Below are 26,776 nucleotides of genomic sequence, written 5' to 3' on the forward strand. Positions count from 1 at the left end.
CAAACACACACCACACACACAGTTGTGTATTTATTTGGCAGGGAGAGGAAATAATATCCACTATTCTTTACTGTCTTGTCCTACACAAATGTTCTCTACAGTTCAATTGTTTCTGGGGTGCTTGAGTGGTTCAGTCAGTTAAGCATCAGCTCAATTGCTGAGCCACCCAGGTGTCCCATAAGCATCCAACTATTGATTTTGGCTCAGGTAATGATCTGAGAATCATGAGATCAAGCCTTAGGTCAGGATCTGCACTGAGTGCAGTCTGCTTGTCCCTCTGCCTACCTCTCTGCTCCTCCTCCCTTTGAATATAGGTCTTTAAAAAAAAGTAAAAAAGAATGTTTTTGCTAAAGAGCATTAGCTTTTGAGCTTTTAGAGTAAGTGCCAGAGAAAATGGCACAATCTTTGTCAGTCATCTTTTCTTGGGTTGTATCTTACAAATATCAACCAAACATTGTCTCATTATATATAAAACATGAGTAACAGCTGCTATACTAACCTCACAGAATTATTACCTGGATCAAAAGAACAAAAGAACATAAATGTGATTTGTTATGTATTAAAGGATACTGTATAAAGACAATAAACAAAGTCCCAAATCTGTCCCTTAAGAGCCAAGTAGCTTAAGATGTTACTAATTTCCTTATTTGTAAAATGCAGGATAAGTGTACCACATACAGAAATACTGGAAGGACAAATGGGCAACATACTGAAAGCACATGGGAAAGTATTTTGTACAGATGAATCCTGAATATGTGTTTATGACAAAATATGTTGTCCTTCTTTCTAAGAGTACTTTCTTGTACGCCCAGAATTTGACATTATTCATTTTATAGGTAAGAAAATAAAAACGATTCATAGTACATTAGATGGGAAACAACACTGATAAAGTACTATAGTCACTAAATTCTGTAGTGTTTGCTCTGGAAAAAGTTTTGGAGAAGATCCTTTGAAAAGTTCTGGGCTCTGGGACTTGGGGCACTGTCCCTTTAGACCTTCTCTCTGGACCTCAGTCACACCATCTCTAAAATGGGCAGAACATCTCCCAACCATTTAATGAACTGTTTTCTGGTTTCTTAGGTGAAGAAATAAATCTCCATCTGGGAACCCTCCAGCCTTCTGAAGCTAGGGGTCAGAACTATAGTTCACTTGGTGCACATGCCCCACTTTGAAGAGGTTTTAAATTGTTCTTTTCCCACCCTTTCTGAGCATTCTCTTCCAAAGTCCAAGTGGTATTAGCAAGGTGGAAACAAAATTAGCAAGAGTGGGCCATAGGGACACATAACCACCTCTCCGGCTTGGAGGAAGAAGCATCAGAGAGAAAAGGTCACGATGCCACAATGACTTTCCTGGAAAGCCACTGCCATGAGACACACCATTGTACTCATGACAAAGGCCATCTGACTGGCGTGAATGAGAAGATGCTGATGGTGTGATTTGGACATTTCAGGCTCAACGAAAAACTATTTCAGTAACAGAAACTTCTCAGCTCAGTTGTTTAAAATACAGTATTACAGGATCATAGAAACTTAGAACCAGAAATGAATTAAAGAATTACTGGTGGGCACCTGGGTGGCTCAATTAGTTATGCATCTGCCTTGGGCTCAGGTCATGATCCCAGGGTCCTGGGATCAAGTCCCACATCAGGCTCCCTGCCCTACAAAGAGCCTGCTTCTCCCTCTGCCCCTCCCCTTCCTTGTGCTGTCAAATAAATAAAATATTTTTTTTTTTAATTTTTTTTTTTTAATTTTTATTTATTTATGATAGTCACACAGTGAGAGAGAGAGAGGCAGAGACATAGGCAGAGGGAGAAGCAGGCTCCATGCACCGGGAGCCCGACGTGGGATTCGATCCCGGGTCTCCAGGATCGCGCCCTGGGCCAAAGGCATGCGCCAAACCGCTGCGCCACCCAGGGATCCCTAAAATATTTTTTAAAAAAGGAATCCCTCGCATTTCTAATACATAGACAAGGAAGTAGGTCCAACGTCAGAGAGCAGATGGAGGGCTAGAAATTGAGGCTTGTGACTTCGGATCTGCCCTTGTAGATCTACTCAATGAGCTGCCCCTAGCTTCTGCCTGAATTTGATGTAGCTACAACATGCTTAGCCCAGGGGCTGTTAGGTAGTGACTGACCATCTATTATTATATGCCATCTGGGAACGCTCCTATTCAGAGGGACAAGGCTGCCAAACACTGAACAATTATAAAATAAAGCCTTCAAATCTTTAGAGGTAACTAGGGAGGCATAGTTTAAAAATTACTGAGGGCTGGAATGGTTAGGAAGGCTTCGAGAAAATGTGACTTAAGCCATGCTTTATTTTTTTTTAAAGATTTTATTTATTTATTCATGAGAGACACAGAGAAAGAGAGGCACAGAGACACAGGCAGAGGGAGAAGCAGGTTCCATGCAAGGAGCCTGATGTGGGACTCGATCCTGGGTCTCCAGGATCACACCCCGGGCTGCAGGCGGCGCTAAACCACTGCGCCACCGGGGCTGCCCTTAAGCTGTGCTTTAAAGCAGAGCTTTCTGACCAGCAACCTGTGGATGAGATTCAGCCCACCTAGAATTTGTACTCCGTGATGACCCATGATGGATTTTTTTCCCCAACAAATTTGGGAGCTTTCATATGAGTATCTCAATTTTGGAGTGTCACAAAAACTGCCAACAGTGGGCCTATATTCACATTAGCAATAAGGACGCAAGCTGAGAGGTAGCTGCCCCCTTAGCCACGGCATAAATCCTCAGCCAAACACCCACACATGCGTTAATTTATTACTCCCTGACTCCCTGGGCAGTGAATGTGTGTTCATGTTTTTGGAAAAGGAAAAGATAGCCCAGACAGAAGAATAAGAGACAAAAGTGAGGATGAGTGGGTATGTTACAGGGTGGGGGAATTGCTTTGCAAAGGGGAAAAATGTGTTCCCAAGGCCAAGCCACATAACTGAAACTAGCCGAAGAGTCTGGTGAGAGCCTGGTGCAACCATCTCAGTAAATAAGCAAAAATAAACAAAGCGCCTGCTGCTGGTTAAGTCAAGAATCCCTTCAGAGGGATATCCGCCTGGGTGGCTCAGCAGTTGAGCTTCTCTGCCTCTGGCTCAGGTCTCTGCCTCTGGCTCAGGGCGTGATCCTGGAGTTCCAGGATTGAGTCCCACATCAGGCTTCCTGCATGGAGCCTGCTTCTCCCTCTGCCTATGTCTCTGCCTCTCTGTGTCTCTCATGAATAAATAAATAAAATCTTAAAAAAAAATGCCTCCACAGAGGGCAACACTCATTTTCCTTCTATTCAGTTATCTTCATTTTGGCAATATTTAAAAATACAAACTGCATTTTAAAATTCACATAAAATTTTTTAAAATTACAAATTTATTATAAATGAAAAGGAATATAATTTGTATTGCATAGTTACATTTGACTTGCTTTTACTGAACCCCATTATACAGCCCTGGTGGTAAGAGGTGTGGCTACTTTTTTTCGTAGTCAAGTTTGTGTCCTACTTGGCTTAATACATCCCAAGAGTTCTTCCTATCTGGTTGCAGCTCTTCTACTGGACTCACAATATCCCACTGCTCAGCTTCACAATCAATGCCCCAAATAGCCCATGATGTTCAAAGGGGTTCATGAAGATAGCCCTATGTCAGCCTGGAAATTCATCCTAAAAAAAGGTATGTATTAATTTTAAGAGTTACTATTTAAACCATGGCTCTTGGTCTAGTCTCCATTACCTCTACTTTCTGTTAAATACCCAGAGAAAAGTATCACAGGGCTCAGAACACTTAGTAAAGCTCACAGACCATCCCTTCCTTTTAGGTCAAGTTTAGCAGGCTATAATGATATCTGGCACCACCCAGTGGCAATCTTTTCTATGTATGTGTGAATAAATAGCAACTTTGCAAACTCTTGTAGTGGCAACAAAGAATGCAGCAAACAGCCAATAGAGAAAAGAATAATGTTGCAAATCAAACAAAAGACGTTTCATTTTTTTAAAGTTACCTATTTTGAAAAATTCAGATCACTTTAACATGGTTTTCCAACAACAAAGAACTTAGGGATCCCTGGGTGGCTCAGCGGTTTGGCGCCTGCCTTTGGCCCAGGGCACAATCCTGGAGTCCCAGGATCTAGTCCTGCGTCGGGCTCCCAGTGTGGAGCCTGTTTCTCCCTCTGCCTGTGTCTCTGCCTCTATCATGAATGAATAAAATCTTTAAAAAAAAAAAAAAGAACTTAGGTAATTTTTAAAAAACAAAGAAATGTAGAACAATTATTTCCTTAACTATATAAATATACTGGCTTTGATATAAAGTTACATGTTGGAAGGGCCCATCTGCAAGGGTATTTAAGGTTGCTTATGGGAAAACAGTATAATGTCCATATATTAGTGCTTTAAAAATGAGAAAAACTCAGAACTCTTTCTAGAGAAGTCTTCCAATTGTTCAACTACAATTATTTCTTCTCAGAAAATCAAGTGGTGGGGTGCCTGGGTGGCTCAGATGGTTGAGTGTCTGCCATTGGCTCAGGTCATGGTCCTGGGGCCCTGGGACCGAGCCCCAGTGTCAGGTTCCCTGCTCAGCTGGGAACCTGCTTCTCCCTCAGCCTCTGCAGCTCCCCATGGTTGTGCGCTCTTTCTCTCAAATAAATAAAATCTTAAAAAGAAAAAAAAATCAAGGGAATACAGGATGGCTCTATCCGACAGGAATCTAAAACACAACCTCTCTTAGTGCATATATTGAAAATATATGTGTTGGGGCACCTGGGTGACTTACTTGGCTAAGCATCTGATTCCATCTCAGCTTAGGGTTGTGAATTCAGGCCCCACCTTAAAAAAGAAAAGAAAAGAAGAAAGAAAGAAAAGAAAGAAAAGAAAAGAAAAGAAAAGAAAAGAAAAGAAAAGAAAAGAAAGAAAAGAAAGAAAAGAAAAGAAAAGAAAAGAAAAGAAAAGAAAAGAAAAGAAAAGAAAAGAAAAAAGAGGAAAAGAAGAAAGAAAAGAAAAAAATAAATGTGTTAACCAATTTGGGAAAAAAGCCAAGTCTTGGTAGTAGGATTTCTCAAATTATTATTATTTTTCTCAAACTAGATTCCCTAAGAGTGTAGCAGATTCAGAGTCTCTTGGGCTGCTACTTAGATTACTGGTCCCTTTTGGGACCAGACATTCCACTGGAAGGGTCTGAGCACCTGCTGCTACAGACTAAGAGATGAGAAGCCATAATTGCCACCTGAAGAATTCTTTAAAGTCTGAATATTTGGGTAGCATGGACCAAGGCCACAACTTGATGTTCCATTTCTGACAGTCACACTTTAAAAGTTTTGTTCTGCAAATCTCCATACATCAACAGACACTGTAAAGTTTCTACCATGGGATCTTCTAAAAAGGAAGAGAAAAAACAGTTCTTCATCAGAAAGGGGTCACAGAGGGGATTTTTGGTTTTGTTTTTTGGTATCTTAAATGTCAATGATCACAAAAACTTCTGGCTTCTCTTCATCATAGACCTGCATTGCTGAGTAGGTTATTGCCTTGACTTCAGTTCCCTAAAGATAGGGTGAGAGAAAAAACAAGAAAAGGTGAACATCAAAATCAGAATCATTAACTCTAGCAACAAATGGCAGGCCAAATTTTGCTATTATTCTGAAAAACTAAAAACCCACATGAAACAAGTAGTTACTTGTACAGCGTGCCACAATCATCTGATAACGATGCAACCCCTGCACTGGTGCGTGGTAGGAGCTGGAGCTCTGAGCCTGGCTTTGTTTCCACCTGGCTACAGAGGCTGGCTGACCCCTCCAGCATCCTTTTCCATTTACCAAATGGGGTGAGCAGAGGAGGCCAAGGTTTTCCTATTGTCTGGGTTAGGCCTCCTTCTTGAGACCTCCCACTTACAGTGTGACCTGGGCCCTAGGAGCACAGACTCCTCTCTCCTCCTCAGCTGCCTACTCACTTCACCTCATGGGGCTCTCTCTCCACATGTCTGATACATCACAATCCCCTTCCTAAGCCCAGGTTTAGAAAGAACTACAGGACTAGATGTTCTCTTGGTTCCTTCCTTCTAGAAGACAATCTATAATAATTCCATGCAGCGTAAAATGTATCAGGCAAGTGCTAGGTGACTAGCACTTGCTAGCTCTGTGGCACAAAAGAAATCTGAAGACTTCTCTGCCATAATCACCTGGTGAAACCACAACCTAAATCAAATTCAACTTTCTGCCTATGGCAGCACACACCATGCTAAGGGGTAGCACCTTACATTACGTCCACAGTCTCAAAGGGGTACTCTGCACTGACCAATCATCCTACGCTTGCCGCTAACTTCACTTTCTCGTTCTCTGAAACAATTATTTTCCTTTTTTTTTTTTTAAATTTTATTTATTCATGAGAGACACAGAGAGAGAGGCAGGCTCCATGCAGGGAGCTCAACATGGGACTCGATCCCGGGACTCCAGGATCCCACCCCCTGAGCCAAAAGCAGGCACTCCACCGTGAACCACCAGGGTGTCCCTGAAATAATTACTTTCCATCTTCACCTCTAGCATCCCTCTCTCATTCTCACCTTCTGGCTATGCCTCCTAGAGAAAACAGAAGCAATGGGCAAAAACTGGCTCACCTTCCCCCATCAAATCTACCATCTCCTGCATCTGTACTCACACTAGCCTCACCTCTCGTTATTTTTTTTCCTCACCTCTTGTTATAATGAATGGTCCGTCCCTGCTCCAATCAGAAGGCTGACCCCTGAACCTGAACACACTACCCCACACCCCCCTGGCCAACTTAAGGTCTCTGCTCTGAAATTATTCTCTCCCTCTCCAGCATGATCAATTTGCCCCCAAGTTCCTAGATCACTTCCACAGAGCATACACTGGTACTACAAAACCTCCCCCCTAGGTAAAACAAGACAAAACAAAAAACTTCTCCTTTCCCAACCACGTTCCCCTCTGGCTGTTACTGGTTTTGTTGTTGTTGTTGTTGTTGTTAAGATTTATTTACTTATCTGAGAGACAAGAGTGAGTGAGAAGAGAGAGAGGTACAAGCTGGGGGAGAGGCAGAGGGAGGAGAAGCAAGCTCCCTGCTGAGCAGGGAACTGGATCCACAGCTCAATCATGGGATCATGACCTGAGCCAAAGGCAGAAGCTTAACCAACTAAGCCACCCAGGTGCCCCTGGCTATTAGTGTTCTATCCACACATTCCCCTTTTCTGCAAACTCTTTGAAAGAACTGTCTCAATATAGTGCCTCCACTTCCCTATCTCTCATTCATTTGCTCTTTGACCCATACATCCTTCTACTGATTAAGTAAATCCATAGTCAATTGTCAATTCTCATCTCACTCAGCCTTTGAGCAGTCTCAAGAGCATGAGATATCTGGGTTTAGGGCACCCCTGTTCTTTTGCACCCCCTCATGAGGCTTTCCTTCTCTATTCCTTTTTAGCTCCATCCCTTCCAAAGTTGGTGCCCCAAAGCTCAGTCCTCTCTATATTCTCTCTTATCTACACCTCCCCCCTCCTTGATAATCATACCTAGTCCTATGGCTATAAATATCGTCCTATTCCGGGTTGGCTTCCAGACTGAAATTTACAGATCTACCTATCTCCTGAATAAGTCATCCTACAGACAAGTGCCTCGTATGTGACATCTCCATGTAGATGTATAATATACACTTCAAACATAATAGGTTCAAAAGCAAACTTCACTATGTCTTTTCTATTAAAATTCACATGGCCCCTTCTACTGGTTTCTCTTCTATTTATGCTTCTCTTCCAAGGTTCCCTCACCAGGCTTCATTTCATTATGTTGTGCTTAGAGAAATCATACTGCAGCTACTAGAAGCATCCAGGACTCCCCAGTCACCCTCAACTAATTTAGGTCTCCTTGGCCTAAACACAGGGGTCAGCAAACTACAAATCATGGCCAAATCCAGCCTGACACCTAGTTTTGTACAGCCCTGCACACTAAGAATGGTTTTTACATTTCTAAATGGGGGGGAGGGGCACAAAAGACTCTCATGACATTTGAAAATGGCATGAAACTCAAATTTCAATGTCCATGAAGTTTTACTGGAATACAGCCACATTCATTCATTTATGTATTGTCTGTGGTGGCTGTAGAGCTACGTACAATAGAGAAGCTGGATATTGCACATGTCACTCTTGTCCCACAAAGCTTCAGACATTATCCAGCCCTTTACAGAAAAAAAAAATGTGCCTGCCCCTCTTCCGCAGATTCAACTGGTATAGAATAAAGCCACACAGGGCAGCAAACACAGAATCTGGAAATGGCACAGAAAGCAGAAGGTACTTTAGAGAACATCCAATCCAACACCTTTATTTTTAAAAAATATTTTAATTATTTATTCATGAGAGAGACACAGAGAGAGGCAGAGACACAGGCAGAGAGAGAAGCAGGCTCCATGCAGGGAGCCCGTGGGACTCGATCCTGGGACTCCAGGATCACACCCTGTGCGCTCAACCACTGAGCCACCCAGGTATCCCTAATCCAACACCTTTAATACATGAGGAGATACAGAAGCTCACAAAGGCAATGGGTCTTTTAAGTCCCACAAAATATCTATAACAGGGCAACCCGGGTGACTCAGCGGTTTAGGGCCGCTTTCAGTCCAGGGCGTGATCCAGGAGACCCAGGATCAAGTCCCACGTCGGGCTCCTGCATGGAGCCTGCTTCTCCCTCTGCCTGTGTCTTTGCCTCTCTCTCTTTCTCTGTCTCTCATGAATAAATAAATAAAATCTTTAAAAAAAAATCTGTAACAAACTTGACCCTAGAACTCAAGTACTGATACCTAATCCATCAAATCAGATGTGTGAAATCAGTGTTTAAACATAATATGGTCAGAGAAGTCTGAGGAGACTTACGGCTTTACACCAATTTATTAGAACTCACTGAAGTTTACCATCATGTACTGACTTTTTGATAAGAAAGTATAAAATATTTTTAATGGCTGGATTTAAAAACATACCTGAGGGTGCTTGGACAGTGAAAATTCTTCTCCCCACCTTGAGAAGGAAAATTAGAAAATGATTAAGACTTCTAAGATTTAATATTTATTTACCCTTTACATATTTTATTTATTTATTTATTTTAAGATTTTATTTATTCATGGGAGACACACGCACACACACAGAGGCACAGACACAGGCAGAAGCAGGCTCCATGCAGGGAGCCTGATGTGGGACTCAATCCTGGGTCGCCAGGATCACACCCTGAGCTGAAGGTGGCGCTAAACCGCTGAGCCACCCAGGCTGCCCAGCTGAGCCACCCGGCCTGCCCTCCTTTCCATATTTTAAAATGAGCCTTGTAAATGTGGTTAAGATATGAAAAAGCCCAAAAAGATGGGAGGGGTATAAGGAAGCTATAAATTTCAGTTTGATTGTCAGTGAATACAGCTGTTCAGGGATTTATATGCTATAGCTATTTCAACAAGGTTGATGGTTGCCATTAAAAAAAATAAAAGCCCTAGTATAGTGTGCATGTGGTAGATTCTCAATAAACATTGCTTAATGACTATTGTTTCATTATAGAGTAACACGTCCAAAATTTTCACTGTACTCAAGGCATTGGAGAAAGCAGGTCTGAGTACTGCAGAGGCAAAATACTACATACTGTAATATGGTCTTAAATTGGTTTGCATTTTATAACTTTTCAGGAAATGTCCATGGCCTGTATATAGAAGGCCCTAGAAAGGTACTCTCCTAGAACCTCGGATAAGTATCTTCTCTTCCTTCAACATGAATGTGACTAGAGATCATGTAGGAGAAGCAGTAGTGGTAGCAGAACAAACAACACTTTTTTTAATTTAGAAATTTGAGAGAAGAGGGAGAGAGCAGGGGGATGGGGGGTACAGAGGGAGAGGGAGAGAGAATCCCACACAGACTCTGTACCAAGCGCGGAACCCAAAACAGGGCTGGATCCCATGACCCTGAGCTCATGACCTGAGCTGAAAACAAGTCAGGACACTCAGGCCACTATGTCACTGAGGTGCCCCAAAAGAACAAAGCTTTAAAATTCTGTTCAACCATTTATTAGCTAAGTAAATGGTTGGAAAAGCCAGATTCCTTACCCATTAAACAATAAAGAAAAAAGGAGAGGGAAAGAATAAAAGACCTTGCTTCACAAAAAGAAACAACTTCAACATAAAGTGAGAAAAAATAGGCTTTATGTAGAAATAACTAAAAGATAGCTTTAAGTGACTGAAAAGATTTGGGAAACACCAAGCCCTATCAAAGAGATCTAACCGAGTGTTTGCAAACTCTGGAAGGAAAAGTGTAATTTGTTAACAGAAAGAGCCAGTTTGAACAGAGTCTAGGTGTGAGGAGAAGGATGCATCATCAATGCTTCCTGTCACCAAGCCAGGCTTCATGCAAAAAATTTTTACGCTAAAAATCAATAAGATGGGAATCAGGTCCAAGAACCAATTATCAACTTCATTCTAACAAATTTCTAATCCTCCAAAGCTGAGGACCAAAGCCCTTGCTCTTAGAGCTTAACCTGAAGATGCCACTGGACCTCTGACTTAACATTTCTGTCTTCCTACTAGGTTCAGTGAAGAATTTTTTTTTAATTTTTATTTATTTATGATAGTCACAGAGAGAGAGAGAGAGGCAGAAACACAGGCAGAGGGAGAAGCAGGCTCCATGCACCGGGAGCCCAATGTGGGATTCGATCCCGGGTCTCCAGGATCGCACCCTGGGCCAAAGGCAGGCGCCAAACCGCTGCGCCACCCAGGGATCCCAGTTCAGTGAAGAATTTTAACAACTTTCCTGACTTCTATGACTTGCTACTTAAAAGATTTTCAAAACATACCCAATTGACCGTAATTTGAAATTTCTTTGATCAATTTGAAGTACCTTCACTTCCTAAAAAGGAAAAAAACATTTAATTTTAAAAAGTGTTCATAACAGACCATCCACTAAAACATATCTAATAATTGTCAAAACGCTATGTTGTACACCTGAACTAATATAATATTGTAAGTCAAATATAATTTGCAAAAAAATATATCTAGGTTATCCCCTTTCCTAGAAAATCACAGCATACAACTTCTCTGAAGCAAAGAAAACTAAAATTTTAAGTAGAATAACAAACTAAATATATTCCAAGGAAATAAGGTTTTTTTCTTACATATTCAAGGGAAATATTCTTGGAAAACATACAATCTAAAAACACAAGTCAAGAAATTTCTCTGTAAAATAGAATAGGATGATACACGATTTTAATCATTCACAGCCCATTTCAATATAACATTGTAGGCTCCTGAACTCTGTAGGACAAGTGACCAGTTAGAAGAGTGTCTGTAGTGGAGCTGGGAAGGGAGAGAATGGAGAGGTTGTAGAAGCCAGGAGGGCCCTGTGTGTTAGGTTAACAATGATGTTGGAGAGCGGTTCACTTCTCAAGGCTGGCAACAAGCAATCTCCATTTTGCTTTTCCTTTTTCATGTTAAGGAAAACTGAGAGGAATTTTTAAATTTAGGCCAACATGGCAGAGCTACTAAACTTCACATGGGACAAAGGAACATATGGGTGGTCATAAATATAGCTCAAACTTGGGAGACATAAAAAGTTTGGGTGAAGATAGCAGGTGCATTCTTATAAAACAATCCTGATTAGTGACAAATATATGGTAATATTATGAAATGTATATACACAGGCAAAGTCAGGTTAACCAAGAAGTCCCTGTTTTCTGCAAATCAGTATCACCTTATGTATCTGTATGGCTTGGTTTTGCACCATGTGTTCTACTCTTAATCACTTGTCCTTTTAAAATCTGAACTAAGAACCCATTTGCTCAGTAAAAAAGAAAAATCCTTGCTTACCCGGGGTATGAAGAATTCATCAGCACTGAACTTATAAAGCCATTCATCCAAAAAGTGAAACAGAAGAGACTGTAAGTCATCTCCTACATAGGATCAAGAAGAATCATGATCGTATGATGTTTAATAATTCTTTTTTTAAATTATTTTTAAAGATTTTATTTATTCATGAAAGGCACAGAGAGAGAGAGAGAGAGGCAGAGACACAGGCAGAGGGAGAAGCAGGCTCCATGCAGGGAGCCCGATGTGGGACTTGATCCCTGGACCCCAGGATCACGCCCTGAGCCAAAGGCAGATGCTCAACCACTGAGCCACCCAGGTGTCCCATGTTTAATAACTCTTATCTCTGAAAATTTATTTGAATTTAAAAGTGCATGGAATTTCTTAGGCTAGCTGAAAGAGGATGAACAGGCTAATAATTAATTTTGTTGTTCTTACTGTGAAAATGTACTGAAATTTGGTAGAACCCTGCACATTTGTATGACAATGTCTTCCCCAGTGAATAAATTTTACCTTGGGTTTCTACTTCTACTGTTTGCAGAGGCTCCACAGTCCCAGTATCTGTCATGTAACCAAACATGGCCATTGCACATTGCTCAAATGCTTCCTCCAGAGTATCTCCCCATGCATGTAACCTAAAGAAATACATTCATGCCCTGTGTAATAAAATCTACAGCAAGAGAGAAAACTTGACAGCAAAGTCAAATAAGATCAGCATGATAATACAAATCCAAAGGCCTCAATCAATTTAATGGCACAGAAACCGAGTTCTTTCGAACCATCATTTTCATGTTGCAAAGGAACCAAAATAGGAAGAGAGAATTAAAACTAGGGACATCAAGATTAAAACATCAGACTTCCTACTTAAGAACATGATTTCAAAGGCATAAACTGCAGGTGTACTCACTGGACATCTGCTGTATGATCCAAATCTGAGGGAGAGAGGGAAAAATATATAGGTCATTAAACGTGACTTGCAAATCACAAGAAAACTCTAGTTCATAATTAAGAACATTATCCTTTGGAGCACCTGGGTGTCCGCCTTCGGCTCAGGTCATAATCTCAGAGTCCTAGGATTGAGCCCTGTGTCGAGATCCTGGCTCAGCAGGGAGTCTGCTTCTCCATCCTCCACTATCCCCCAAACCCTCCTTGCTTTTTCCTCTTTCTCTCAAATAAATAAATTTTTTTAAATCTTTTTTTTTAAGATTTTATTTATTTATTCATGAGAGACACACAGAGAGAGAGAGAGAGGCAGAGAGAGAAACAGGTTCCATACAGGAAGCCAAATGTGGGACTCGATCCAGGACTCCAGATCACACCTGGGCTGAAGGCAGGCACTCAATCACTAAGCCACCCAGGCATCCCTGGTCCTGTTATCTCAACAATTCACAGTATATTCCTCACTGGTATCAGGACTTCCATCAGTCCTTCCCACTTAGGCTCATAGAATATTCAGGCTAGAAGGAAGTCATGTAGCTCATTTATTGTAATTCCCTCACAAGAAAAAACCTGGGGTGCCTGGCTGGCTTAGTCTATAGAACATGGGACACTTGATCTTGGAGTCATGAGTTCAAGCCCCATGTTGGGTGTAAAGATTATTTTTATAAAATTTTTTTAAAAAGGAAAAAAAATCTGAAATCCAGAGAGATCGTGTGACTTGTTAAAGACTACTGTTGATTAGAGGCAAAGCTGGGCCTAGAATTAAGAAGTCCTGGGCACCAAGTTAGTAGACTTTGCACCATAATAGACTTCCGGTGGTATTCAAAGTTCAAATTCTTCTCTAATTCACTCGAAAATATTTCTGTGGACTTAATATGTTTTAGGCACTAGGAAAGGACCAGAAGAGATGATAAGCAAGTTAAAAGAAAATGACAGGCATTAACCCTAGAAAAATGAAAGCATATGTCCAGAATGCTCACAGCAACTTTTCCCCCAAAATTAAAAACTGAGTATCCACCAATAAGAAAACAGATAAAGACACAATGCAGTACTGCTCAGTGATAAAACAGTGTGACCTAATGACTCACTCATTAACATGAATCTCAAAAATATTAAATGAAAACTGCAGAACTCTCAGCACGTAACCCCTCTATCCAAAACCCCTGTGCCAAGAGTGAAACTTTAGCACAGCTGGGCTTCCAACAGCATAAGCCTTGTTCCTAGGATCACCCCAGCCCAAGCTAGACTGCCTGCTGGAGAAAGCGCTACACCACCAGAATTTATTGTTCGCTATAGCCAAAATCTGACAATAGGCCCTTAACCTCCCTTTCTCAGAGCATTTACTAAAAAGGGCTTACCACAATGAATATTTATCTCTTACAACTCAGCAGGGTCCTTCTCAAGGACTCCACAGCCACTCCTTTGAAATGTAATCATCAGGAAGGACCCCCAGTCCCTGTGGGAGGATAGTCAGTGCCTGCTACCAAATGCTGTAGGCCTAATTGAATTTACACAGACTAACCATTTGTAATGTTTCACTTCTCTGACTCTCCTGAGCCCCTGTTCTCCCCCTTCTGCATTCGCCCTTGAAAGGCTCCATCACCTCTGTGCAATTTGGAATGGGCTCAGCTCTTTCTCTTACTGTAGTTACTGAATAAAATCCCATTCACCGGGATCCCTGGGTGGCGCAGCGGTTTGGCGCCTGCCTTTGGCCCAGGGCGCGATCCTGGAGACCCGGGATCGAATCCCACGTCGGGCTCCCTGCATGGAGCCTGCTTCTCCCTCTGCCTGTGTCTCTGCCTCTCTCTCTCTCTGTGTGTGTGACTATCATAAATAAATAAAAATTAAAAAAAAAAAATCCCATTCACCACTTTAATGTCCAGCTGTGTTTATTTTTGATACTCAGTGAAGAAGCCAGGCATGAAAGAATCTATACTGGGTAGTTCCGCTTGTGTGAAACTCTGAAAAACAGGCAAAATTAAGCTCTGGTGATAGAAATCCAAACTGTCTCAGAGTAAGGATGTGAAGGCTGACAGGAAAAAAGCAAAAGGGGACTTTCTAGGGTGATGGAAATGTTCTATAGCCTGATTGGAGTTTGGTTACAATCCAATGTATGACACACTCCAATGATAAATACATGTATGTATCTGTTTACCGAGGTTTTTAAAAAACATTTTATTTTTAAGTAATCTCTACACCCAACACTCAACATGGGATTCGAACTTAAAAACCTTGAGATCAAGAGTTGTATGCTCTGCCGACTAAGCCAGCCTGGCGCCCCTCTGTTTATCAAACTTATTGGACTTTACACTTAAGATCTGAGCACTTTTACTATACATGTAAATCATACCTTGATTTAAATAAAAACAAGTTAAAAGGGGGCTCCTGGGTGGTTCAGTTGGTTGAGCATCCAACTCTTGGTTTCAGCGCAGGTGGTGATCTCAGAGGTGTGAGATTGAGTCCTGTGTCAGCTCCAGCCTCAGTGTGGAGTTGGCTTGAGAATCCTTCCCTCTCCCTCTGCCCCTTTGCACTTGCAAACTCCCTCACTTTCTAAATATAAATAAACAAATCTTTAAAAAACAATTTAAACGGACAATGACACTGTTACAGGCAGTAGTTCTCAGTTTTTGGTCTCAAGAACTCTTTACTCGGGGGATCCCCTGGGTGGCTCGGCAGTTTGGCGCCTGCCTTTGGCCCAGGGCGCGATCCTGGAGTCCCAGGATGGAGTCCCGTGTGGGGCTCCCGGCATGGAGCCTGCTTCTCCCTCTGCCTGTGTCTCTGCTTCTCTCTCTCTCTCTCTCTCTCTCTCTCTCTCTCTATGTCTATCATGAATAAATAAATTAAAAGAATAAAAAGAACTCTTTACTCAAATATTTTTGAAGACCCCAAAAAGGTTTGGTTTATATGGGTTGTATGTGTCAGTATTAACCATTCTAGAAATTTTTTTTAAAGATTTTATTTATTTATTCATGAGAGACAGACAGAGAGAGAGAGAGAGAGAGAGAGAGAGGCAGAGACACAGGCAGTGGGAGAAGCAGGCTCTATGTAGGCAGCCTGACATGGGACTCGATCTCGGGTCTCCAGGATCAGGCCCTGGGCTGAAGGCGACACTAAACCGCTGAGCCACCCGGGCTGCCTCCATTCTAGAAATTTTAACCCAAAAATTTAAAAATACTTATTAATTCATTTAAAAATAACAACAAGCACATGAGAAAATCCTCCCATCACTGGCCATCAAGAAAATACAAATCAAAACCACAATGAGATACCACACCTCACACCAGTGAGAATGGTGAAAATTAACAAGACAGGAAACAACAAATGTTGGAAAGGATGTGGAGAAAGGGGAACCCTCTTGCACTGTTGGTGGGAATATGAACTGGTACAGCCACTCTGGAAAACTGTGTGGAGGTTCCTCAAAGAGTTAAAAATAGATCTGCCCTATGACCCAACAATTGCACTGCTGGGGATCTGCCCCAAAGATACAGATGCAGTGAAATGCCGGAACACCTGCACCCCGATGTTTATAGCGGCAATGTCCACAATAGCCAAACTAAGGCAGGAGCCTCAGTGTCCATCAAAAAAAATGAATGGATAGGGCAGCCAAGGTGGCCCAGCGGTTTAGCGCCGCCTTCAGCCCAGGGCGTGATCCTGGAGACCCAGGATCATCCCACATCAGGCTCCCTGCCTGTGTCTCTGCCTCTCTCACTCTGTGTCTCTCATGAATAAATAAATAAAATCTCTTTAAAAAAATGGAAAAAGAAGATGTGGTATATGTATACAATGGAATATTACTCAGCCATTAGAAACGACAAATGCTTCGAGGTGGATGGACCTTTGCTTCGAGGTGGATGAACCTAGAGGGTATTATGCTGAGTGAAATAAGACAATCAGAGGAGGACAAACATTATATCATCTCATTCATTTGAGAAATATAAAAATTAGTGAAAGGGAATAAAGGGAAAGGAGAGAAAATGAGTGAAAATATCAGTGAGGGTGACAAAACATGAGAGACACCAAACTCTGGGAAATGAACAAGGGGTACTGGAAGGGGAGGTGGGCGGGGGGTTGGGGTGACTGGGTGATGGGCACTGAGGAGGACACTTGGGCAGGATGAGCACTGGGTGTTATGCTGTATGTTGGCAAATTGAACTCCAATAAAAACATAATAAATAAACAAACAAACAAACAAACAAATAAAACAAAACTGGGGTACCTTGCTGGCTCAGTAAGTAGAGCATGCAACTTGTTTTAAGTTCAAGCCCCATGTTGGGGGAAGATATTACTGAAAAACAAAATTTTAAAAATAATAATAAAACCAGCGGTTTAGCGCCAACTGCAGCCCAGGGTGTGATCCTGGATCGAGTCCCACGGCAGACTTTCTGCATGGTGCCTGCTTCTCCCTCTGCCTGTCTCTGCCTCTCTCTCTCTCTGTGTCTCTATGAATAAATAAATAAAATCTTAAAAAAAAACAACAACAACAACTTTACTTAACATAAACTGCGGGACGCCTGGGTGGCTCAGCAGTTGAAGGTCTGCCGTTGGCTCAGGGCATGATCCCAGGGTCCGGGGATCAAGTTCCACATCCGGCTCCCTGCAGGGAGCCTGTTTCTCCCTCTGCCTATGTCTCTGCCGATCTCTCTGTATCTCTCATGAATAAATAAAATATTTAAAAAAATAACATATTGCATAGCTTTATAAGAAAATAACCATATTTCCCCCAAAACTTTAGTGAGAAGAGTGGCATTTTTCATGGAAGTATTTTTTTAAAGATCTTAGTTGTTTGAGAGAGAGAGTGAAAGAACAGAAGGAGAAAGACATGCAGACTCCAAACTGAGCCTGGAGCCTAATGCGGGGCTTGATCCCAAGACCCCGAGACCACGACCTGAGCCAAAGGCAGACGCTTAACCGACTGAGTCACTGAGGCACCCACAAATATTTTTAATGTCTGACTTTCAACGTGTTACATATAATATGTTGATTTAGTTGAAGTACATATATAAAATCAACCTCATAGGAGGAAAAGGAGTATCTTAATTGCTTTTGAAAAAACTTTATAGTCTTCCTTGATGCTACAACCAAAACTAGAAACATGCCAGGTTTTTAAAATTTCTTTTAAAGATTTATTTGGGATGCCTGGGTGGCTCGGCGGTTGAGCGTCTGCCTTTGACTCAGGGTGTGATTCTGGAGTCCCGGAATTGAATCCCGCATCCGGCTTCCAGCATGGAACCTGCTTCTCCCTCTACCTGTGTCTCTGCCTTTCTCTCTTTGGGTCTCTTGTGAATAAATAAATAAAATCTTTAAAAAAAAGAAAAAGATTTATTTATTTGAGAGAGAGAAGGTGTGAGAGTATGCAGTGGGGAGGGGAAGAGGGAGAGGAAGAGAGTCTTAAGCAGACTCAACGCTGAGCATGGACCCTGACTCGGGGCTCCAACTCACAACCTGAGCCAAAACCAAGAGTCTGACCCTTAACTGACTGCATCACCTAGGTGCCCCGAAACACTAATTTTTTAAAGGTTAGCTGCAATGTGGAATTTGAAGCTGTAAAAATGAATTTTTCATACTCTGTGACATTAAAATCTATGCTCTATCTTGTGCCTAGAATAGATCTTATCTGTGCCTGATTGCATAACATCAAGTCAAAAATACCAATTCATTGATTTATACAGATAATGTTGACATATTTAGTTATACAGAATGAAATTACATACAGATATACTTGTAAATATCATCACCAATCTCATCAGAAAGGTCTTTAAGTGGGGCAGCCCGGGTGGCTCAGTGGTTTAGTGCCGTCTTCAGCCCAGAGCATGATCCTGGGATCGAGTCCCACGTTGGGCTCCCTGTATGGAGCCTGATTCTCCCTCTGCCTGTGTCTCTGCCTCTCTCCCTCTGTGTGTCTCTCATAAATAAATAAATAAAAATCTTAAAAAAAAAAAAAAAAAGGTCTTTAAGCACTAGGAAACTGTCAAGCTCATGATGGCAGGCAGATATAAGTTTTCCAAAATTTGAATTTTACTCAAAAGCTTGAATTTAATCATTGCCAACAAATGTATTATTTTCCTTGATATAAAGGCACTTTAAAGAAATTATCTGCCAAATACCCCTGTTTGAATAACAATACTACATCTTTCAGTCATTCTTTGGAGGGGAAAAAAAAGGGTTTCATGAAAAATAAAAACAAAACAAAAAACCCAGCTCATAACTCAATTACACAAGTTCTTTTCCTCAAGGTAATCATCAATACTTTGACAAGCAGTAGAAACACTTTATGCATACTTTCCATTTTGTTTCACAGAATATTAAAAGGACATGTACTTGGTGGTCAAGATTCAGTAAAATGGACAGGCCTTACTGGTTCATCAAAGACATCTTCAATTCAAAATGACTTTTTCTTTTAAGTGCACAGTGGTACTGCACAAAGGGACTACCAGCAGAGTTTGGGGTGGCCACCTCAACCTGTGCTAAGGGGACAGCAGCTTTCTTTCCCCTACCAATGCTTTTGCACCATCGACACAAATGTCAACATAGAGAAAGAGCATATACCTCAGTATTATTTTTTTTAAAGATTTTATTTATTTATTCATTTTTACTCACGAGAGACACAGAGAGAGAGAGGGCGGGGGGCAAAGACACAGGCAGAGGGAGAAGCAGGCTTCATGCAGGGAGCCCCATATGGGACTCGATCCCGGGTCTCCAGGATCAGGACCTAGGCTGAGGGTGGCGCTAAACTGCTGAGCCACCCGAGCTGCCCAATACCTCAGTATTATTATGAAAGTAGTTTTGATATTACAGATCCTCTGAAAAGATCTGGGAAACCCCAGGGGTCCAAAGACCACACTTTGAGAAGTGAAAACTATAGGACAAAACAGGAAATAAAATAAATTTAACTTGGACTGAGGGGTTCAGGTAAGAATCAAGACTTAACACTGTAAGAGCCAAGAGACTAAGGGTAACCTCAATCTGTCTGTTCATTCCCTTACTCCCAATTTCTGCTCAGTGTCCAATACACAACAAAAAAAAAAAAAGATTTTATTTATTTATTCATGAGACAAAGAGGCAGAGATATAAGCAGAGGGAGAAGTAGGCTCCATGTGGGAAGCCTGATATAGAAACCAGGATCAAGACCTGAGCCAAAGGCAGACGCTCAAACATGGAACCACCCATGCGTCCCCACAACAGGTATTCAATCATACTGCTGAATGAATAAGTGAGATGACAACTATGCTGAGTCTAAAAGGAAAAACAACTACAAGAGAAGCCTGGGGGGAGGTCTGGGGGCTGTTTGTGGAAAGAAATGAAACCAGCAGAAAATACAGACTAATTTCATATTAAATAAATTCAAAGACTGTACAAAATGTTGGCAGGTAGAATCCAGTATGACCAAGTGGGATTTACTCCTGGAATGTTAAGATCCAATTATTAGGAAACAGATTAATGTAATCCATATAAATATATCTTTATAGATATAATCATGAAATATAAAAACATTAACAGGACTTTTGAGCAAAAGTTTTTTTCTGTACAACAAATTAAAGTTTAATTTCATTTCTTCTCTCATTCTTAATTGCTGTATTTACTGAATGTTTTTGTAGTATAATAAAATATATATATTTGGTCTTTGTCCTTGGTTTCTGGCAAAGCTCCTAAAACCCTTGGATTTTCCTAAGTGATAGGAGTGTCTTGTTATTCATTAATTATCCTCTTCTGTCCACACTGAGTCTCTGCTATTTTTTTTTTTTTTGAGTCTCTGCTATTAAAGGTTACTCAGGGTAGGGCTCCCCAATAGCCTTAGAACAGGGCAGTCACCATGATCAAACACATGATTAAAGAATGGAAACTTTTAGCTCCACCCTCTCACCACCCATGGGTGTGTGTCCAGCCTGTGGACAGTGGAGCAGAAAACTGACCTATAGACTCTTGAAGAGACTTGGGAGACCATCTCATTGGTGGACTCATCAAGGTGCTAGGAGGATGACAAGTCCAGAGGGGGTACGGAAGCTAAAAGCCCCTCTCCCCATACCCTGCCCAATGCACAGTCTCCATTTGATTGTTCCTTGGTTACATCCCCCTATAATAAACGGATAAACCTAAATAAAGCTTTTACCTGTGTTCTGTGAATTGTTCTAGCAAATTATTAAACTTGAGCCCAAGGGGGGCTGGAGAGGGATGTGTGGGACCGCCAGAAACTGCAACTGGCTAGGCAGAAGTATAGGTAGCCTGGGTGCCCCATTTGGGGCTGGTGTCTGAAGTGGGAGCAGTCTTGTGGAACTGAGCCCTTAACAGGTGGGGTATGTGCTAATTCCAGGGAGTCTGTGTCAGAACTGAATTGATGGACACCTACTTGGTGTCACAGAACTGGAAAACTGCTTGATGTGGAAAAACCACACATTTGATGTTAGAAGTGGTGTCGGAGGGGGGTGCACCTGGATGGCTCAGTTGGTTCAATATCTGGGTCTTGATTTCATTCAGCTCAGGCCATGCTCTCCAGATTCTCACTCTCCCTTTTCCTCTGCTATGCTCTCTAATACTAAAATCTTAAAAAAAAAAAAAAAAAAAAAAAGTGGTGCCGGAGGAAAGAAAACAGTTTTATAATACACATATTATGATAATACAGTAGAGTATACAATATTCAAAGTATGCAAGGAAAAAAATTGGGGGATGATTGCCTAAAAATATTTACTGAAAATTATACTAACTATAAGAGAATTTCATTAAAAAAAAGAGAATTTCATAAAAAGTCAGTGTAAAAAATTACACAACTCAATAGCTTTCACAATTATAGTCAGTAACAGGGCTGATAGAGAGATATCATGGAAGAAAGATTATTTGCTGAGGACCTGGGTGGCACAATTAGTTGAGCGTCCTACTCTTGATTTTGGCTCAGGTTGTGTTCTCATGGGTCATGGGACTGAGCTCATCAGGCTTGGTGCTCGATGTGGAGTCTGCCTGAGTTTCTCTCTCTCTCCCTCTGCTCCTACCCCCTGCTTGCTCTCTCTGAAATAAACAAATCTTAAAAAAAAAAAAAATCCTTTACACTTACATCAGAAACAACAAAGATGTGGGGTGCCTAGCTGGCTCAGTACAGCATGCAACTCTTGATCTCAAGGTTAGGAGCTTGAGCCCCACACTGGGCATAAAGATTACTCAAAAAAAAATATGAAATATTTAAAAATAACCTCAGGATACACGAGTGGGATTTGAATACCTTATTCCTGGAAAAAAAAAACTAACATAAATATTAAAGCTTTAATTCTCTTTAAATTCATAATTGATAAGAATGAAAAAAATACCAACAGTAATTTTTTAATCTGTAGTGTTTTTTTTTTCTAATTTTTATTTAAGTACTCTCCACACCCAATGTAGAGTCCAGTGTGGAGCCTAATTAAAAATAAATAAATAAATAGGAAAGGAGGTGAAAAGTGGCCAAATATATGTCACTCTCACATAAGGATTATTTTGAGCTGAAGACAAATGAGAGAAGATATAAGTAAAGCTTCCTATCTTCCCCACTATATGCCTAAAACATAAATTTGTAAAGGACTGCCCATCAGGAAGGACAGAAATTAATCACCAGCGAAAACTCTAAACCCTTATCCACCAGGAGTCAGCACCAGAGGAATTTACATAATAAAGTTTCCTAACTAACCTGCATCTTCCATTAGTTCCTCCATATATTGATCTTCCCACAACTGGCTACCCTACAAGTATAAAGTGCTTTTACTTTGTCTTGTCATTTCACTACAAAATTACTGTTCCTGTCAAGATGCTATGTAAGCTCAAATTCTTCATGGTTGAAGCTCAGTGATGTGTCCATGGAAGTCATCATACTATCCCCCTAGTTTTGTATATATTTATATATAGCTGGTATTTATCTACATACAGGAAAAAAAAAGCTAGAGTGGCAAGAAAAGTGGTGGTGGTGGCGGTGGTGGGGTAGTCCCTGTCTAAGTCAGGCTCTACCCTGGGCATGCAGCCTACTGAAGATTCTCTCCCTCCGCCCCTCCCCACTCCCACTCTCTCTCTCTCTCTCTCTCTCAAAAAAAGGGGGAAAATGGCAGGAAAGAGGCAAATAGTAAGGGGAGAATGTCCTACAAGATATTAAAATATAGAATAAAGCCCCAATAATTAAAAGTACACAAAAAGAGAAGTAGAATAAAGGAACAGAACAGTTAAGTCCAGCTACAGACCTAAATATAGGTAGGGGAATTCTGTATTTGATTAAAGGCATATTTCAATCACAGGGGAAAAGAAAGACTGCTGAAGAAATGAAGTCAGAACATCTGGTAAGAAAAAAAAAATGTAAAAAAAAAGAAAAAAATGTAAAAATTAAAAAAAAATCTGGTAAATCATCTGGAAAATAATTAAATCAGATACTTAATTTCTACCCTACTCCAATCCTGATGTATTCAAGATTAAAACGTCAAAAAAATATTAGAAATAAGAACAATCTAAACCTATCAACAAAAATATAGTTCTCACAAATAGGAGCAAGAAAAAGCCAAACACAAAGGACATGCTAGAGGTGCCTGCCTGGCTCAATCAGTAGAGCATATGACTCTTGATCTCTGGGTTATGAGTTCCAGTCCCACACTGGGAATGGAGCCTACAGGGAGGAAAGAACAAAGAAAAAAAGAAAGGGAAAGGAAGGCTTGCAGGCATACTGTATAATTCCATTTATATAATGTACAAAAGCAGGCAAAGCTTATCTATGATGTTGAAAGTCAGGCTAATGGGGGGCTCCTGGCTGGCTCAGTTGGTGGAGTCTGCAACTCTTGATCTTGGGATGGTGGGTTCAAGCTCCACAGTGGGTGTAGAGCTTACTTAAAAAAAAAAAAAAGCAAAAAAACCTCTTCTTTTCCAAATGTACTACAAGAAAACAGGAGAGTTATCTTATATCAGAGTGGGCAACGCCCTCCTAAGTATGAATTCCCAGAAGCCTTTAAAGGGTTAATAAATTTCACTATGTAAAACTAAATTTCTACAAAGTAAAAAACAAAACAAAACAAAAAACCCAACAGAAAAATGGGTTAAGAATATGAACATACACATCCTAGAAGGGCACATACAAATAGCTCCACACATACGGAAATATGTTCAACCTCACTTATAATAAAAAGAAAGCAACTAATATGACAAGATATTTAAATTGGAAGAGACCCAAAAGGGGATCCCTGGGTGGTTCAGGGGTTTAGTGCCTGCCTTTGGCCCAGGGCGTGATCCTGGAGTCCCGGGATCGAGTCCCACGTCGGGCTCCTGGCATGGAGCCTGCTTCTCCCTCCTCCTGTGTCTCTGCCTCTCTCTCTCTTTCTCTATGTCTATCATAAATAAGTAAATAAATAAATCTTAAAAAAAAAAAAAAAGGAAGAGACCCAAAAGTATGGTTTTGCAGCAAATAGGTAGAAATGTGCGGAAAGAGGCACACTCATACAATGCTAGTCAGAGTATAAACTGGCACAACCTCATTGGAGATCAATTTAGCAATAACTGCTAAGATTAACAATGCAGGGCAGCCCCGGGGGCGCAGCGGTTTAGCGCCGCCTGCAGCCCAGGGCATGATCCTGGAGACCCTGGATCGAGTCCCAAGTCAGGCTTTCTGCATGGAGCCTGCTTCTCCCTCTGCCTGTGTCTCTGCCTCTCATTCTCTCTCTGTCTCTATGAATAAATAAATAAAATATTTAAAAAAAATAAGATTAACAATGCACATATCCTTTGACAAAGCAGTTTAACTTTGTAATTTTATAGATACACCTGTACGTGTGCAAAACAATGAATGCACAAGTATATTCACTGCTGCTGTTCCTAATAAGGAAAAACTAGAAATGACATAAATGTCTATCAACTGTAAATTGGTTAAGTAAATTAAAGGCTAGAACATCTTTGCATGTATATATGAGAAAATGGTAAGGGCTGTTGACATTTACCTGGAGAGTAAGACTAGAATGGCTGGGGATTAGGGCTTGAAAGACTTCACACTGCATACCTGTTGTACTTTTTAAATCAGATACATCAGATACAAGCCTTATTAAAAATAATGTTTAGGGGATCCCTGGGTGGCGCAGCGGTTTGGCGCCTGCCTTTGGCCCAGGGCGCGATCCTGGAGTCCCGGGATCGAGTCCCGCGTCAGACTCCCGGCATGGAGCCTGCTTCTCCCTCCTCCTGTATCTCTGCCTCTCTCTCTCTATGTCTATCATAAATAAATAAATAAATCTTTTAAAAAAATAAAAATAATTTTTAAAAATTGTTGTTAAGGGGCATCTGCCTTTGGCTCAAGTCATGATCTAGGGGTCCTCTCATGCCTGCGTAGGTCTTCCTGCTCAGTGGGGAGTCCGCTTCTCCCTCTCCATCTACCCCTCCCCCATTCTCTTCTCCCCATCCACGTGCTCCTTCTGTTCCAAATAAAATCTTTTTAAAAATTTGCTTTTATGAGAAAAATAAAAGGGTTCATTCATAAGCTAGTATGCCATAGTAAATAAACTACAGAGCACAATGGAAAATTAATAAGATTTTAGAGTAGAAGAATAGAAGTCAGATTTGTGCTCCGCAAACCATAGCAATCTTTAGGGATGATAGCTAAATGTTTAAATAGAAGATCAGAATACATACTATACTTTCGTGTTTACTATTATCTCATTTACTCCCCAGATGAAGGAACTATGGTGCCATGAGAGATTATATAATTTGCCACAAGTTATGAAGCTGTTCATGGCAAAACCAGGTCTTTTTTTTTTTTAAAGATTTTATTTATTTATTCACGAGAGACACAGACAGAGGGAGAAGCGACTCCTCGCAGGAGCCGGAGGCGGGGCTTAATCCCGAATCCCGGGATCACGCCCAGAGTTGAAGGCAGACGCCCAACCGCTGAGCCACCCAGGCATCCCCAAACCAGGTCTTTTTACTAAAAGCACGATCCAGGTAAAACACCAAATTACATGTCCCCTACTCAGCTAAGTCCTCTAACCACCCCACTGTTGGGAAACACATACGGGCGACCACCCGGCAAAGGCTTGAAAATACGTTTATCTTTAGAATGAAGACACTGGTAAAATTCCCACGAGGTAATGGGACTAGGTAAATGTAGAAAGAATTCAAGAAACTATAAAAGTGGCAGCCCAGTTTTCTGACTCTCAGGCCAGGTGGCTGTTCCCTTCAGCACTCCCGGGACAAGGTCCTACAACACAGGGTGAAATAAAATCATGCCTGAAGCACCTCAGGGGCAAAGAGGAAGGCGAGACCGGAAGACCTGGGCAAGGCGAAAGGGCATGAGAGAAGTGAGCCATCTACTCACACTCGTACTTCCGAATGGCTGGAGGATACTTGGCCTTGATCGCCTTCTGCTCTTCAGTCAAATTGTAATCTCGAATATCTTCCTCTTCCTGCGCCATAATTGCCGCACTGGACACTCTACTTCCGCCCTTCATTAGCTGGACTTCAGCCCTGATTTACAACTTCCGCTCTAGACTCCGCCCCTTGGCACGCGCCCTTAAAGGACCAGGACCCCATTCTCGCAGATAGACTTTATATCGTTAACACTTCTGTCCTAGGACTCGCTGCCGGAAGCACATCTTTAATAGGCTTCGGCCCTATTTCTGCGTTTCTTCATCCGTTCTAAGAACAAAGGAAACATATACACTGGAGGACGTGGGAGGAGGGAGACACTTTAGAACTAAATACCCGCTTGTCTGGGTGGTGAGAAGCCTTTTCTTTTTACCTCACTCCCAGAGTCGATAACTACGCCCGAAGCCACCCTAGATTTCTCATCTGAGTACTTTTAAAGTGTCGGGAGCTGAACAGCTTTTAAGAAAATGGCTGCCCCCTGGGGAGTGCGGGCTAAACCTCTCACGTGACCCGACGCGCGCACTCCCACCGGGTCCGCGCGCGCGCAATCGTAGGAAGTCGGCTCCCGGCCGTGTCGGGGCAGGGGAGGGGCGCGCACCTCGGCACCGCAGAAAGCGACTCTGCGCGTCTGGATAGGCTGCAAACGCGGCTTCCCCGCCCACCCCGCCGTTCGGGACGCTGCGATTGGCCGGTGT

The 26,776-nt window shown here is 41.6% G+C and overlaps 1 protein-coding gene across 5 annotated transcripts; it reads right to left on the reverse strand.

Annotated features, from left to right (window-relative positions):
- On the reverse strand, positions 1–26,544 carry ZBTB8OS (zinc finger and BTB domain containing 8 opposite strand). 5 transcript variants are annotated; one of them, XM_055331930.1, is made up of 8 exons: positions 26,032–26,542; positions 12,712–12,736; positions 12,318–12,439; positions 11,808–11,890; positions 10,799–10,851; positions 8,955–8,991; positions 4,759–4,811; positions 4,083–4,197 (listed from the first exon to the last, which is right to left on the reverse strand). In XM_055331930.1, exons 1-7 carry the CDS (start codon positions 26,162–26,164, stop codon positions 4,782–4,784), a joined length of 483 nt encoding a protein of 160 aa, XP_055187905.1. In that variant the 5' UTR covers positions 26,165–26,542; the 3' UTR covers positions 4,083–4,197; positions 4,759–4,781. The 5 variants fall into 5 exon arrangements, with proteins under 5 accessions (XP_055187903.1, XP_055187901.1, XP_055187905.1 ...); XM_055331928.1 differs by lacking the exon at positions 4,759–4,811 and having other exon boundaries at positions 1–4,197; positions 26,032–26,543; XM_055331929.1 differs by lacking the exon at positions 4,083–4,197 and having other exon boundaries at positions 4,208–4,811.
- Between the last annotated feature and the right edge of the window lie 232 nt (positions 26,545–26,776).

This window comes from Nyctereutes procyonoides, unplaced genomic scaffold (assembly GCF_905146905.1).
Source record: "Nyctereutes procyonoides isolate TBG_1078 unplaced genomic scaffold, NYPRO_anot_genome, whole genome shotgun sequence".
Lineage (NCBI taxonomy): Eukaryota > Metazoa > Chordata > Mammalia > Carnivora > Canidae > Nyctereutes > Nyctereutes procyonoides.